The sequence below is a fragment of the Staurois parvus genome, unplaced genomic scaffold, assembly GCF_062004578.1.
Source record: "Staurois parvus isolate SC_StPar_1 unplaced genomic scaffold, SC_StPar_1.0 ptg000450l, whole genome shotgun sequence".
NCBI classification, from domain to species: Eukaryota; Metazoa; Chordata; class Amphibia; order Anura; family Ranidae; genus Staurois; species Staurois parvus.
In genome coordinates, this window is record NW_028318246.1 from 1,834,706 (window position 1) to 1,849,274 (window position 14,569).

General features: G+C 41.2%; 1 protein-coding gene across 6 annotated transcripts in view; it reads left to right on the forward strand.

Annotated features, from left to right (window-relative positions):
* The window catches only part of PTPRC (protein tyrosine phosphatase receptor type C), a 247,863-nt gene that overhangs the window by 144,494 nt on the left and 88,800 nt on the right, over nucleotides 1–14,569 (forward strand). For all 6 annotated transcript variants that reach the window (XM_089688681.1, XM_089688682.1, XM_089688683.1 and 3 more), the window contains one exon: nucleotides 2,841–2,999. In XM_089688681.1, coding sequence (XP_089544807.1) covers nucleotides 2,841–2,999 — 159 coding nt within the window. The remainder of the gene's footprint in view (nucleotides 1–2,840; nucleotides 3,000–14,569) is intronic.

Sequence of the window (14,569 nt, forward strand, 5' to 3'; positions counted from 1 at the left end):
AACACATTATACTCTCATATCTATGCCTGGCCATGGCAGCAGAGAACACAGGCATATGATGAATCGGGTCTGTGGACCAATACAACTGCAATTAATTTTTTTAGTAATGCCCATGTTGAGCGTTAGGCCCAAAAAAACTTAAAATTTGGAAACCGCCATGGGTTACCATGAGAATGGTCTGGCAAGGATTGAATTTGAGTTGTTGGTGATAAACTGTTGTGCATATAAATTGCTTTGATCCACAATCAATGCATACAGATCTTCCATGAAAAACAGCTCCAAAAAATCAAAAGGAGTATTTAAATTTTCGGTTTCCACCTGAATACCGGGTTGGGCAGTGAATGGAGGAAGGACGGGTGAAATTTTGGGCTGCAAAATGGGGTTTGGTAACACATCTGGAAGAATACTAGGGGCTCTATGGGCGTGTGCGCAAATTGTTGGTAGCTGCGGGACACTACTTGTGCTCGCCACCGCACTAGCTTGTACTGCACTTATGGGACTCGTCACCAAGTGATAATGAGGTGCTGGTATGCGAAAGACCAGGATGTACTAGGCCACTGGTGCTCGCCAGTTCACCAAAAGGTAGAGTGGCACTAGTACTGGTACTCTGCTGCATATGAGAGTCATCATGCATTTGTAACATCTCAGAAACCTGGGAACGCGATCAGGTATGCCTGATCTTAGCAGGAACTTCTTCTTCATTGTCTGAGCTATCTGTCAAGGTTCTTATTCTGAGGCTGATTGTGTCAGTGAGTCTTCCCCTTCGATCTCACCTGACATGCTCAGAATCCTGTAGGTCTCTTCACTGGAGTGCCTTCCCATTGACATTTTGGCCACTAGATTTATAGGTACCTAGTGCGAATCAGGGGAAAAAGAGCACCTGGCTGTCAGGGACTGCTTGAATTGCTGCAAAAAAATTTCCCGGCAAGTGCTAACAGAGATCAGGCCTGATTCTGCAAACACTGCGATTTTGTGTGCAGTATATCAAGTGACAGTGACCTACTGACATTGCAGTTGCTGGGGGAGAAGGGGGGGGTAAGTGTAGGGGCTAAACGCAGGTGCTGGCAGGGGCTGATCCCACTAATGCTGTGTTTTGGGGACACTATACTAATGTGAACGCTGGTATAGTTCTGATCTGATCAAAGATATTGATCCGTTCAGATATTATACTAGCAATGGAGGTTTACTGTGTATGTGAGCGTGTTCCTGGCATTCAAGGGGTTAAATGTGATTACTGGTATACTGATGGGCAATCTGACGCTATCAGGGAGGGGCACTAACTGATGCTAACACTAACAGTGATCAGCAAAAGAGCTGTACACTGTAAGTAATGACACTGGTGACAGGGCAGTGAGAGTAATACCGGGGGGGGGGGGGGGTGGGGTGCGATCAAGGGGTTAAATATGTCCTAGAGTGTTCTAACTGTAAAAGTGTAGTGTACTCACGTTTGTCTTGATTCTTCTCTCTCTGGGATGGAATGTGCCCAGAGAGTGAAGATGTCATAATTTCCTGTACCTGTGTAACTGTAAACACAGGTACAGGAAAATCCCTGATAGGATCAGGATCAGACATCACTGGCCTAAATCGGAATATTGATCCCTCGGGGATTAAATCACAATGCCCCTGTCTCACGAAAACCGCGGGAGCACAAATCACGTACTGTGTATATACGTGATTTTGTACACCAATGCAGTATTTCTGCTATAGGGTGGTGCGGAAGAGTGACAGATGCTCATTGCAGAAATAAAAGGAAGTCTGTTTTTTTTTTATTTGGAAATAACCAAAATCCATAGCTGCACCCCGATATCGGGCACACAGTAGCACTTTTGCCACTGGATTAGGGCCTCCTTTGATCGGTGAACCCAGAGCAACTTTCTCATTTGCCCCTGTGGTTAAAGCGGGTCCTGATAGGGGACATAAAACTACTATACAGATAAAGGAGGTTATTGTTTAGGCAATAGAAGTCTATCGCTGACCTCCAATGTAAAGGGACTATTATCAATACCTAATTATGATGCTGTGTACTTGAATTTGTGAACAGGTAACGGTTCTTTTTTTTTTTTGCACTGTGGTTTTGGCTTGCTTCTATGTACTGCTTTGTTCTTCTTTGAACTTCACTGGACAAGCGTCAGTTAATGTCTTTGATACCAGAATTCTGAGTTGACTTTCTGCTGTGTCTGACTCTGTGAACTGCACTGGATAGTTCTCAAGTTTTTCTAGTAGCTGGAAAAGATGCTTATGCCTCATCTCTCACATGATAGTTCACTGAATTCATGGCATATTGGGTCTGCAGAATTGACAGGGAACCTGAGCTGGCCTAGTTTGATGTACTGTTTGGCTCACCCTCCAGCCTTAGTTAACACCCTACAAAAAACACCCTAAAACCTCCTTTTGCTGATGTACTTTTTCCCAAGACAGGTATTTGCCATCGGTGTGAGATTTTAGTCTGATTCATGCAAATTGGCAGTGGAGCAAATTGTGATTTGTTTGTTCACCTCTAATAGCTATGTGGGGTATTCTGTCTGGATCAACCTTGGCAAAGATATGAAAAGTCATTTAAGAGGTTGATTGTAAGAGATTTATAGAGATTAGATTTGTTGGATTTCCTTGTGGTAAGTCAAGTTTTCCAGTCAGTAGGTGTGCACGGTTTCTAGGATTTATATACAGTATTATCACATAATATGTTTCTCATGTATTTATTATATACAAAGATGCTTCACATATACATGTTACAAAAGGTCTACATAAATGTATAGGATACAGTAAGAAATCAAAGATCAAATATGACACACTAAATATCTTGTATTTTAGCCTAACAAGAAACTACATTCTGTTTCTAGGTAATGATAAACCCTTTCAAATCTCACAGTTGAGACACACATTTGGACCCTTGGATCCATATATTAAATATGACATAAACGTTAAAGCATGCAATTATGATGAGAAAAAAGAGCTTTGTGGAGAATATGTATCTAACAGAAAAATGACAGAAGCAGGAGGTAAGTCACTGACAATCTTACCTATGTTGTAATATTATCTTAAATTGTGAGGAAACTTCATAGTAAGTTGTAAGGCAAACATGATCATTCTGTCAGCTGATATATTGTAGCATCAAAGCATTCCATTGTTATTTAACCACTTCAACACTGAACTCAATCACCCCCTTCCTGTCCAGGCCAATTTTCAGCTTTCAGACAGCTTTTTGGACAGATAGCTCTTGGCATTGCAGACCACACCCTCCTCACCCCACCCCACCCCACCAACCACAATATTCCCCAAATGCCACCAATTAAAGAAAGACCATTAAGCAAAAATGTGGCAAGAAATGGCTGTGGCACTCCCCAATTGGTGTTAAACAATAAATCAATATATCAATAAATGTAGATTCAACGTGCAATATGACAGATCACCTTTTCTGGCTCAGTTATAAGAGCTCAAGTCAGCTTAAACATCATATAACACTGAATACAACTTCCACACCTGCCGACCTTGTGAACAAGGGCCGCCTACCCCAAAGCAATGCTCATTGATGCTTGATTGTAGCCCCAAATGACAAATGTCCGGGCCAACGTCCGAAAGATTAATCCCTTCCCATTTTTACAGATCTGGAGATTCACCCTCCAGATCCACATGGCTATAAGACAGGCCAACCAAAGATGGCATAAACTTTTCCAAGGCCCTATTAATGCTCTTCCTCATTTTCTCAAAAGCCCGAAGCTGTGGAGAAGACCACCAAGTAAACCTGAGAACAATATCTGAAAAAACGATGGTTGTATATGGGGAAGATAACTGAAACTGATACAAATCCCTCTTGATCATAAATAACGAATCAAGTGTTTTCAATTTACCCTAATCATTGCCTCCCAGATCGACCTCCAAGGTAGATGGGGGTTGCACACCTGAAATAATTTGGAAAAATGCCAGTAAAACTGACATTAGTGTAGTTTTCTCACTCCATTCCAATAGACAGTGAAGGCTTCAGGTGATAATGACAACGTTGCATAATGTTGGCGCTGAATGGCTCTCTTTCAATCCCAAAAAACATATGAGTGTTCTACAATCCAGATGCAATGCTGAGCACCTGCAACAAGTCAAAGAAAAAGGTTAGGTCTAACATACAGTTGAAAATACTTAGACTTCCATCTACCCAAGTTCTTAATACCTGAGAGAGAAATACCCAACCTGGAGGCCTCTGATGCTGCACCAATCCGAAATGAATGGGAAGAGAACTTAAAGTGGGCAAGGCACAAATGATTCAGGCACTATTTAAAAATGGCATCAAACTGATACTTAGTAAGAGGGCACAAATCCAGATGAAGCAAAAAGAGACCTGAACAACGAGGACGCACATCTGAGAATTGTTTTACCAGACATACTGGACAGATAGCAGAACCACTATCAGTAGTCAACGTAATCCATGCACCCTTCCCCAGCTGTTTAGTTTTCGACTGACGCAAAAACAGTCAAATAGAAAAATCACCCACCACAACATGCTCAAATAAAATTCCTGAAGAACCGGGCCTGGACAATGGGACCAGCTCAGAGATCCTCAAAGCCTCAAAATACGTCAGGGAAAACGTCATATGAAACAGCAGGGCCAATTCAGTTGGAGAATCGGGCTAAAAGGCCTGACCGTTCGCAAAGGAGACCCATTTCCTTCATGCTGCTGACTAATCAACCCATGTGTCTGGAACCACTGAATTCCTAATAGTCTCCAGCAAGAGGTTAAAATCAGGTCTCACAAGTGCAACAGACAACTGAAACTGACCTCGTCTACCTCTGGAAGCAGTTGCTGAAACCTGGATATCTCAAAAGGAGACAAGGGCCCTGATTTACTAATGTGCATAGACACATTTCTGTGGGCTAAAGTCCACTGTTCATTAGAGTCCATCTATTTTTAGACGGCAAACACATTTACTAAAGAAAGGGTCACACAAGTAGACTCGAATTTACTAACTAGGCACAATACAGGAGCCCGTCTAAAAAAGCAAACGTCCTAGAAGCACGTCTAACAAAATGAAAAATCATTGTAGAAACATGTTCACATTGAAATTTGCTTTCCCAAATATTTGGACTTCACTTTAAGCAATATATTACATTTCAAAAGTTTTTTTCAATGGGTAAAAAATATTTTTTTAAGGGAATTCATGATAGTTAAGAACTAATCGCTTTTCCAACATCTATGCAGGGATAGAAATGAGCATGTGCAAAACACAATTTAGCCACCTGCTGTAGGCACTTTCTTTTTAGACGCTGTTTAGTAGTAAATATCTGTGTGGAGTCCTCTGCAAGACAGCAATCATGACCCGTCTACTGTGTCTGCCAAACAGCACTATTTGTAGCTAGGCATATCTTTATGTATTCTAATTTGATTTCCTTAGTTCTAGTGATTCTTTTTTTTCTTCTTATCCTTTACAATGATTTCTGTAATGGTTTTACATATTTCAAAGATCTAGATAATATATATATTTTGACAGCTGAATGTAAAATTAAGGTCGGCAATTAAAAAAAACAAAAAAAAATGATGTAGTGTCCCCCTCCCATCCTTACCAAGCTCTTCGGGTCTGGTATGGATTTAGAGGGGAAGCCCCACGCCAAAATTAAACGAGCGAGCGCCTCTCCTGAACCATACCAGGCCACATGCCCTCAACATGGGGGGTTGCTTTGGGGCAGGGGGCTCTCCCCCCGAAGCACCTTGTCTCCATGTTGATGGGGACAAGGGCCTCTTCCCCACAACCCTGGACGGTGGTTGTGGGGGTCTGTGGGCAGGGGGCTTATCAGAACCTGGAAGCCCTCTTTAACAAGGGGGCCTCCAGATCCTGTCCCCTCCCTATGTGAATGAGTATGGGGTACATGGGGTACATTCACAAAAAAACAAAAAGTGTAGTGTAAAAAAAGACAGGCGGGGTCACTTGGATGATGTCCCTGGGTGACCCCACCCCTTATGTATTTAAGAACTATCAAACCACCGGAATAGTCAAATGGCAGAAGCTATTGTCGGGAACGGGACCTTTGTTTTTTTTTTTCTTTTCTCTTTTTTTGGGTCGGCGGTGGCATACATCGTGATTGATGTTGGATCTACTTCAGGGGACATTCTTTTAGATTTTTCTTTTAATAAAGGACTTGTCAAAGACCGTGTCCTTTCTTTTAGAACACTACACTTTTTGTTTTATGTGAATGAGTATGGGGCTACATGTATCCCATACTCATTCACATGGGGGGTCGGGATCTGGGGACCCCCTTGTTAAAGGGGGCTTCCAGACTCCTATAAGCCCCTTGCCTTGTTCTATTTTTTACATCACTATAGCTCAGAAATTTGGTTGTCACTTTCCCCCCAGCTAAAAGAGAAAGTTTTCTTTGAGTTTATTTCCCTAAAGGAAACAATGTTTACTTTTAGTTTCTTAAAAGAAACAAAGTTTCCTGTAAAGTGTAACAGCTAATCTTGTGAACTATAGTGAAGAAAAAAAAAAGGCTGGTATTTGCATTAAAAAATCTGCACCAACATACACTTCGTATTGCAAAAAAATTATTACAAAATTTGCAAACCAAGGCATTATTTTCAATGGATTTTCATTCGTAAACCGAAAATTACGTTAACTGAGGCGTTCGTAAGCGTCATAGAACCAACATACATCGGAATTGGCAACATAGTGCAACATTTGTGTCAAATTTGAGATATCTGGCTAGTTACACTGACCTTGCCCAGGGATTTAGGGTTGATTCATATCACAGAAATGCAGGCTGGATGGGTGTCACATCTCAGTGGTTAAGTGGTTAGCACTGCTGCCTCACAGCACTAGGGTTGTCAGTTTGAATCCCAACCACGGCAATGAAGTTGTTCTTCCTGGGTGGCTACCTTAACATAGATGTGGCAGCATCTTTGCTTTCTGTCTAAATGATCCCTAGAATGTGAATTAGAATGAGGCCTTGCCTGTGTTCAAACTGGTTGGTTTGCACTCTGCCCCCTTTTGGGAAGGGTTTGTCAAGATGAGAGAGAGAAGGATTTGGAGGGGAATCCCCATGCCAAGATTTAATAAAATAATGGAATGGAGTCCCCCCCAAATCCATAACAGGCCCTTATCCGAGCATACAGATACCGTATGTCTTCAAAGATTTATTTCCTTTGTTTACTTGCCTGCTTGGTTCACACTAGATGCGTTTTAAAATTGCGCTTTTTGTTGGCAATTTCAGTGTTTTCTGTAGATTTCCCAACAAGTTATTGCATTTTCATTTGTGTTTTACGATTGCTATTGTAGTCTATATGTGAAATCAATACAAAATGCAGAAAAAGTTAGACAAGAACTACTTTTGCAATTGTGCTGCAGCAAATCGCGTATGTTAAGACACTCACATTCACATTCATTAGATTCCAAATCACAACTGAAATCACACACCCTGGATGCGACTTGGCATGCGATTTGCATGCCCTGCGACTTGCAAATCGCATGCCAAATTGCACCCGATGTGACCGGGGGCTAACACCACAGTCACATCTAATCCGATTTTGAAACTTACAGTGAAGTCGCACAATTTCAAAATCAGATTGGATGTGAACGGAGCCTATAGTGGACAATAGATTGTGGCTTGACCTACGATTTTCAAGTAGCCTGGCCTGCAAAATACATGCCAAATTGCACCTGATGTGACTGTGGGCCACCCCTGTCACATCAAAGCAGATTTTGAAGTGGTGTGACTTACAGTGAAGTCACACGATTTCAACATTTGATTTGATGTGAACGGAGGCTATAGCGGACAATAGGTTGCGACTTGGCCTACGTTTTGCAAGTCGCCTGGCATGCCAAATCGCACTCGATGTGACTGGGGGCACCTCACATCAAATCGGATTTTGAAATTGTGCAACTTACACCACGATCACATCAAGCTCAACTTTTAAAGCATGTGCCTTACAGTGAAGTCACATGATTTCAAAGTCAGGGAACATGCCGATTTAAAGTGCGATTTGCAAGACATCTGACACAGATCTCTCTGCAAATCACTACTTTATAAATCGTTGCGGCTCTGACCAAGTTTGAACCACACCAATATGAATGCTCTAATAGCGGTCACATCGAGTGAGACTTGGCACTACTTATTTATTGTAGATTTATAGATCTGGTATGGTAATCCATTATGGCAATTCATTCCCTATTATAGCATATTAATATGCCTAAATACTGTTTTAGTTGAACATTTATGTGTAAATGATTTTCCCTGGTGATCTAGTTTTTATTGCTAAACCTTTTACCCCTTCTAATGCACGCCACCCGTGCGTGTGCCAGGACGCCGGCTACGCCGAAATGGCGCTGAGGTATGGACAATTGAACTATTAAAAAGTGGCGACTGCGTAATGCGCAGGCGCCGCTTTCTTTACAAATTCCTTTTGGTACACGGCGCCCGCGCATGCGCCATGTACACCCGCTATGCCAAAATGGCGCCTGGCATGCGGACAACAATCTATTAGAAAATGACGGCCGCATAAACGCGCAGGTGCCATTGTTTCTATTTAAATCACAATTATAGTGTCCTTTGGCTGTATTCAGACCCCCTATGAGTACGTGCCATCGCACGAAACGTGTCAGAGAGGGGCTACAGCACTAGGACGCCACGCTGCCGGCACCACACTGTTCGCGGCAGCCATCTTGGATCACCATTACTGAGGAGGCGAGCTATCCATGGGCAGTAGATGTCACTTTATCACTTATTCTGGGACTGTCACCATTATTATTGATATATTGATGCTTAAAAACGTCATATCCATAAGTTGTTATCAAGACTTGATATATGGTTTTACATTTATATTTATCTTACCACGATTATTTTTATCAGTGTCTTATATTCTCATTTGAGCGCTACACCCTGCTGAGAAGAATTGTCGAGTCCGCCACTGGCACCCTGTGCTTTTCACGGATGAGAGCAGGTTCACCCTGAGCACAGACTTGAAAGGGTCTGGAGAAGCCATGGAGAACATTATGCTTCCTGTAACATCGTTCAGCATGACCTTTTTGGTGGTGAATCAGCGATGGCCTGGGGAAGCAAATCCATGGAGAGACGCACAGACCTCTACGGGCTAGACAATGACACCCTGACTGCCATTAGGTATCGCGCAAAAAATCCTTGGACCCATTGTCAGACCCTATGCTGGTGCAGTGGGTCCTGGGTTCCTCCTGGTGCATGACTATGCCTGGCCTCATGTGGCGAGAGTATGCAGGCAGTTCCTGGAGGATGAAGGAATTGATACTAGTGAATGACCCCCACGCTTGCCTGACTTAAATCCAATAGAACACCTCTGGGATATCATGTTTCAGTCCATCCGACGCCATCAGGTTACACCTCATACTGTCCAGGAGCTCGGTGATGCCCTATTCCAGATCTGGGAGAAAATACCACAGGACACCATCCGTTGTCTCATTAGGAGTATGCCCTGATGTTTTCAGGCATGCATACAAGAATGTAGAGGCCATACAAACTACTGAGGACCATTTTGAGTTGCTGCAATGAAATTTAAGCAAAATGGACTAGCCGGCTGCATCAGTTTTTTACTTTGATTTTCTGGGTGTCTAATATATATATATATATATATATATATATATATATATATTAGATAGATAGATAGTCTGCAGCATTCACCCCCAAGGTGCCACTGAATATGACTCAGGTCCCCCTTGCTAGTACAGAGGTTGCCTGCCACAAGCACAGTTCCATGCACACTGACAATACAGGCTTAGTCTAGAGCAGTGGTTCTCAACCTTCCTAATGCCGTGACTAGAGATGAGCGAATCGAACTTGGCGAAGTGGAATTCGTTTCGAATATTAGGAAAAATTCGATTCACACCGAATCCGAATTTTAGCAAACTTCGGATGCACGAATCGAATTTTCCCCGATCAGCCGGCAAAAAGTGTCACTGCAGAGAGCTCCGCTATTTCTGACAGTTCTCTGACAGTTCTGACAGTTCATTTACAGCGGTTGAAACATTGTATCTATTTATTTCCATTTAGGATACAGATGTTTTTATTCGGAAATAAATAGATACAATGTTTCAACCTCTGTAAATGTGAAGGAACTGTCAGAGAACTGTCAGAAATAGCGGAGCTCTCTGCAGATACACTTTTTGCTGTACTGGAAATCTTCTTCTTTTCATTCTTCTTCTTTTCATTCTTCTTCTTTTCATTCTTCTTCTTTTCATTCTTCTTCTTTTCATTCTTCTTCTTCTTCTTCTTTTCATTCTTCTTTTCATTCTTCTTCTTCTTCTTTTCATTCTTCTTCTTCTTTTCATTCTTCTTTTCATTCTTCTTCTTCTTCTTCTTTTCATTCTTCTTCTTCTTCTTTTCATTCTTCTTTTCATTCTTCTCATTCTTCTTTTCATTCTTCTTTTCATTCTTCTTCTCATTCTTCTTTTCATTCTTCTTCTTCTTCTTTTCATTCTTCTTCTTCTTCTTTTCATTCTTCTTTTCATTCTTCTTCTTCTTCTTTTCATTCTTCTTCTTCTTCTTTTCATTCTTCTTTTCATTCTTCTTCTTCTTCTTTTCATTCTTCTTCTTCTTCTTTTCATTCTTCTTTTCATTCTTCTTCTTTTCATTCTTCTTCTTCTTTTCATTCTTCTTTTCATTCTTCTTCTTCTTCTTTTCATTCTTCTTCTTCTTCTTTCATTCTTCTTTTCATTCTTCTCATTCTTCTTTTCATTCTTCTTCTTTTCATTCTTCTTCTTCTTCTTTTCATTCTTCTTTTCATTCTTCTTCTTCTTCTTTTCATTCTTCTTCTTTTCATTCTTCTTTTCATTCTTCTCATTCTTCTTTTCATTCTTCTTTTCATTCTTCTTCTCATTCTTCTTTTCATTCTTCTTCTTCTTCTTTTCATTCTTCTTTTCATTCTTCTCATTCTTCTTTTCATTCTTCTTTTCATTCTTCTTCTTCTTCTTTTCATTCTTCTTCTTCTTTTCATTCTTCTTTTCATTCTTCTTCTTCTTCTTTTCATTCTCCTTCTTTTCATTCTTCTTCTTCGTCGTGCCCCGTGACTGCCCAAATGAGTGAAGTGTGCGGTGATTCTAAGATCGACGGCACTCATCTGCATGTCATACTGACTGACAGTATTATTTCTCTTCCCCAGCAGACTCCAAGGGCATTTAAATTAAAGGTACAGTGTTCTGCACTAATATAAAGGCTCTCTGAAGCCTAGAAACCCTTTTAATAAGTTAAATTCGCAGCGAATAAATTTGCATCGAATCGAATTTCTCCCGCAAATTTTTTACTTTGATTTTCTGGGTGTCTAATATATATATATATATATATATATATATATATATATATATATTAGATAGATAGATAGTCTGCAGCATTCACCCCCAAGGTGCCACTGAATATGACTCAGGTCCCCCTTGCTAGTACAGAGGTTGCCTGTCACAAGCACAGTTCCATGCACACTGACAATACAGGCTTAGTCTAGAGCAGTGGTTCTCAACCTTCCTAATGCCGTGACTAGAGATGAGCGAATCGAACTTGGCGAAGTGGAATTCGTTTCGAATATTAGGAAAAATTCGATTCGCACCGAATCCGAATTTTAGCAAACTTCGGATGCACGAATCGAATTTTCCCCGATCAGCCGGCAAAAAGTGTCACTGCAGAGAGCTCCGCTATTTCTGACAGTTCTCTGACAGTTCTGACAGTTCATTTACAGCGGTTGAAACATTGTATCTATTTATTTCCATTTAGGATACAGATGTTTTTATTTGGAAATAAATAGATACAATGTTTCAACCGCTGTAAATGTGAAGGAACTGTCAGAGAACTGTCAGAAATAGCGGAGCTCTCTGCAGATACACTTTTTGCTGTACTGGAAATCTTCTTCTTTTCATTCTTCTTCTTCTTTTCATTCTTCTTCTTCTTCTTTTCATTCTTCTTCTTCTTTTCATTCTTCTTCTTCTTCTTCTTTTCATTCTTCTTCTTCTTTTCATTCTTCTTTTCATTCTTCTTCTGCTTCTTTTCATTCTTCTTCTTCTTTTCATTCTTCTTTTCATTCTTCTTCTTCTTCTTTTCATTCTTCTTCTTCTTCTTTTCATTCTTCTTTTCATTCTTCTCATTCTTCTTTTCATTCTTCTTTTCATTCTTCTTCTCATTCTTCTTTTCATTCTTCTTCTTCTTCTTTTCATTCTTCTCATTCTTCTTTTCATTCTTCTTTTCATTCTTCTTCTTCTTCTTTTCATTCTTCTTCTTCTTCTTTTCATTCTTCTTCTTCTTTTCATTCTTCTTTTCATTCTTCTTCTTCTTCTTTTCATTCTTCTTCTTCTTCTTCTTTTCATTCTTCTTTTCATTCTTCTTCTTCTTCTTCTTCTTCGTCGTGCCCCGTGACTGCCCAAATGAGTGAAGTGTGCGGTGATTCTAAGATCGACGGCACTCATCTGCATGTCATACTGACTGACAGTATTATTTCTCTTCCCCAGCAGACTCCAAGGGCATTTAAATTAAAGGTACAGTGTTCTGCACTAATATAAAGGCTCTCTGAAGCCTAGAAACCCTTTTAATAAGTTAAATTCGCAGCGAATAAATTTGCATCGAATCGAATTTCTCCCGCAAATTCGGCGAATCAGCCGAATCAAATTTTTGAATAATTCGCTCATCTCTAGCCGTGACCCTTTAATACAGTTCCTCATGTTGTGGTGACCTCCAACCATAAAATCATTTACCCAGTAATTATAATTCATGAGTGTCGTTTTACCTCCAATACTGCTGCTTTCAACACAGTAGCTGCTTTTAACAGAGTAGCTGCTTTCAACACAGCAGCTGCTTTCTACACAGTAGCTGCTCTTTACACATTGGAAATATGTGTTTTCTGATGGTCTTAGGCGACCCCTGTGAAAGGGTCGTTCGACCCCCAGAGGGGTCCCGACCCACAGGTTGAGAACCACTGGTCTAGAGGATTTCTTTTTAGAATTTATTGCTGAATAACTTGAACAGGAGAGGGGTTTGATGGTCTGAATACTCCAAACAATAGCATAAATAACAGGAGGAATTCTCACTAATCTTCTCTAAGCAGCCTCTCCTGGTGGTAACAGGCCACTATATCTAGGACTATATAAGAGCAGTCCCAGTCCATATAGCATCCTCTGGCACTTAGTTCTCTTCTAGCACTTGCACACTCAGTAGTCTACAGCAAGCAGTGCCATGGTGACCTGCTATGTGCGCCACATGCAACAAAATGTGGGAGTGCCCCATAAATGCCTCTCCCAGCCTATCGGTGGCCTGCATGTATATTTGTCTGTACACAGTACAAGGTGGGCAGAGCAGAGCAGTTTAGGGAAGCGACTGCCATAGATCTTACCTGTTCTGGCACCTGTCACAATGTACAAGTTACAAATTACTGACATAGCACCTTTTTTACTGACATTCTAAAATATGATGGAAACTCCTATTAACCACTTGCCTACCGAACACTTATACCTCCTTCTTTACCAGGCCAATTTTCAGCTTCCAGCGCTGTTGCAATTTGATTGACAATTGTGCAATCATGCAAGATTGTACCCATATGAAATTTTTATAATTTTTTTTCACAAATAAAGCTTTCTTTTGGTGGTATTTAATCGCCGCTGGGCACTTTACTTTTAGCGCTATAAACAAAAAAATTGCAATAAATTTTAAAAAAAAGTTTCTTTGTTGCTATTATAAAATTTTTCAAACAGGTAATTTTTCTCCATCACTGATGCGCATTGATGAGGCAGCACTGATGGGCACTAATAGGTGGCACTGATGGGCACTAATAGGTGGCACTGATAGGCACTGATAGGCAGCACTGATAGGCGGCACTAATGAGGTGTCACGGATAGGTGGCACTGATAGACAGCACTGTGATTGGCCTTTTACCACATCACGTGATCAGCTGTGTTCGTAGGACACAGTGATCATGGAGATCACCGGGTGCACGCCCCTGAGGGCGCGCAGGAGAGCACGTTCTGGGAGTACGTCATATGACGCCCTCCCAGAACTGGCAGGCCACAGTGTAGCCGTCATTCGGCTATCTGCGGTTGGCAAGTAGTTAATAATTAAACCAAGCAATATTTAAACAATATAAATACTATGTAAACATTAACAATACCCATAATACAATATCTGGTCAGTTAAAAGGAGAAGTATAGCCAAAGCTATTTTGGCCATACTTCTCCTATGGATCACAGGAGTGCACTTTTTTTGCACTCCTGTGTTTCAGCTGACACAGAGTCAGTCCAGGCTCAGGAAAGATCCCAACTTCACAGTCAGGACACCACCCAGATGCTTGGATCGGCAGATGGTTCAGCCTCTCAGCGAATTGCTGAGAGCCTGAGCCAGTCACTCCCACCACCTCCACAGCCCCCGTGCTGGACGGCAGAGCAGAGTGTCGGTAACTGAAGACTGAGAACTGAGTGACTGATGCTACATCCACCTAGATAAGTATGATTTTTTTTTCTTAGTCAACTTATACTTCTCTTTTAACGTAAAAAAAAGCTTGCCGAACAGCGGGTATGGCAACAGCGGAAAAAGAGAATGGGGGGGGAAGACAGAGAAGAGACAAGAGAGAGGGGGGAGAAAAGAGAGATGGGGGGGG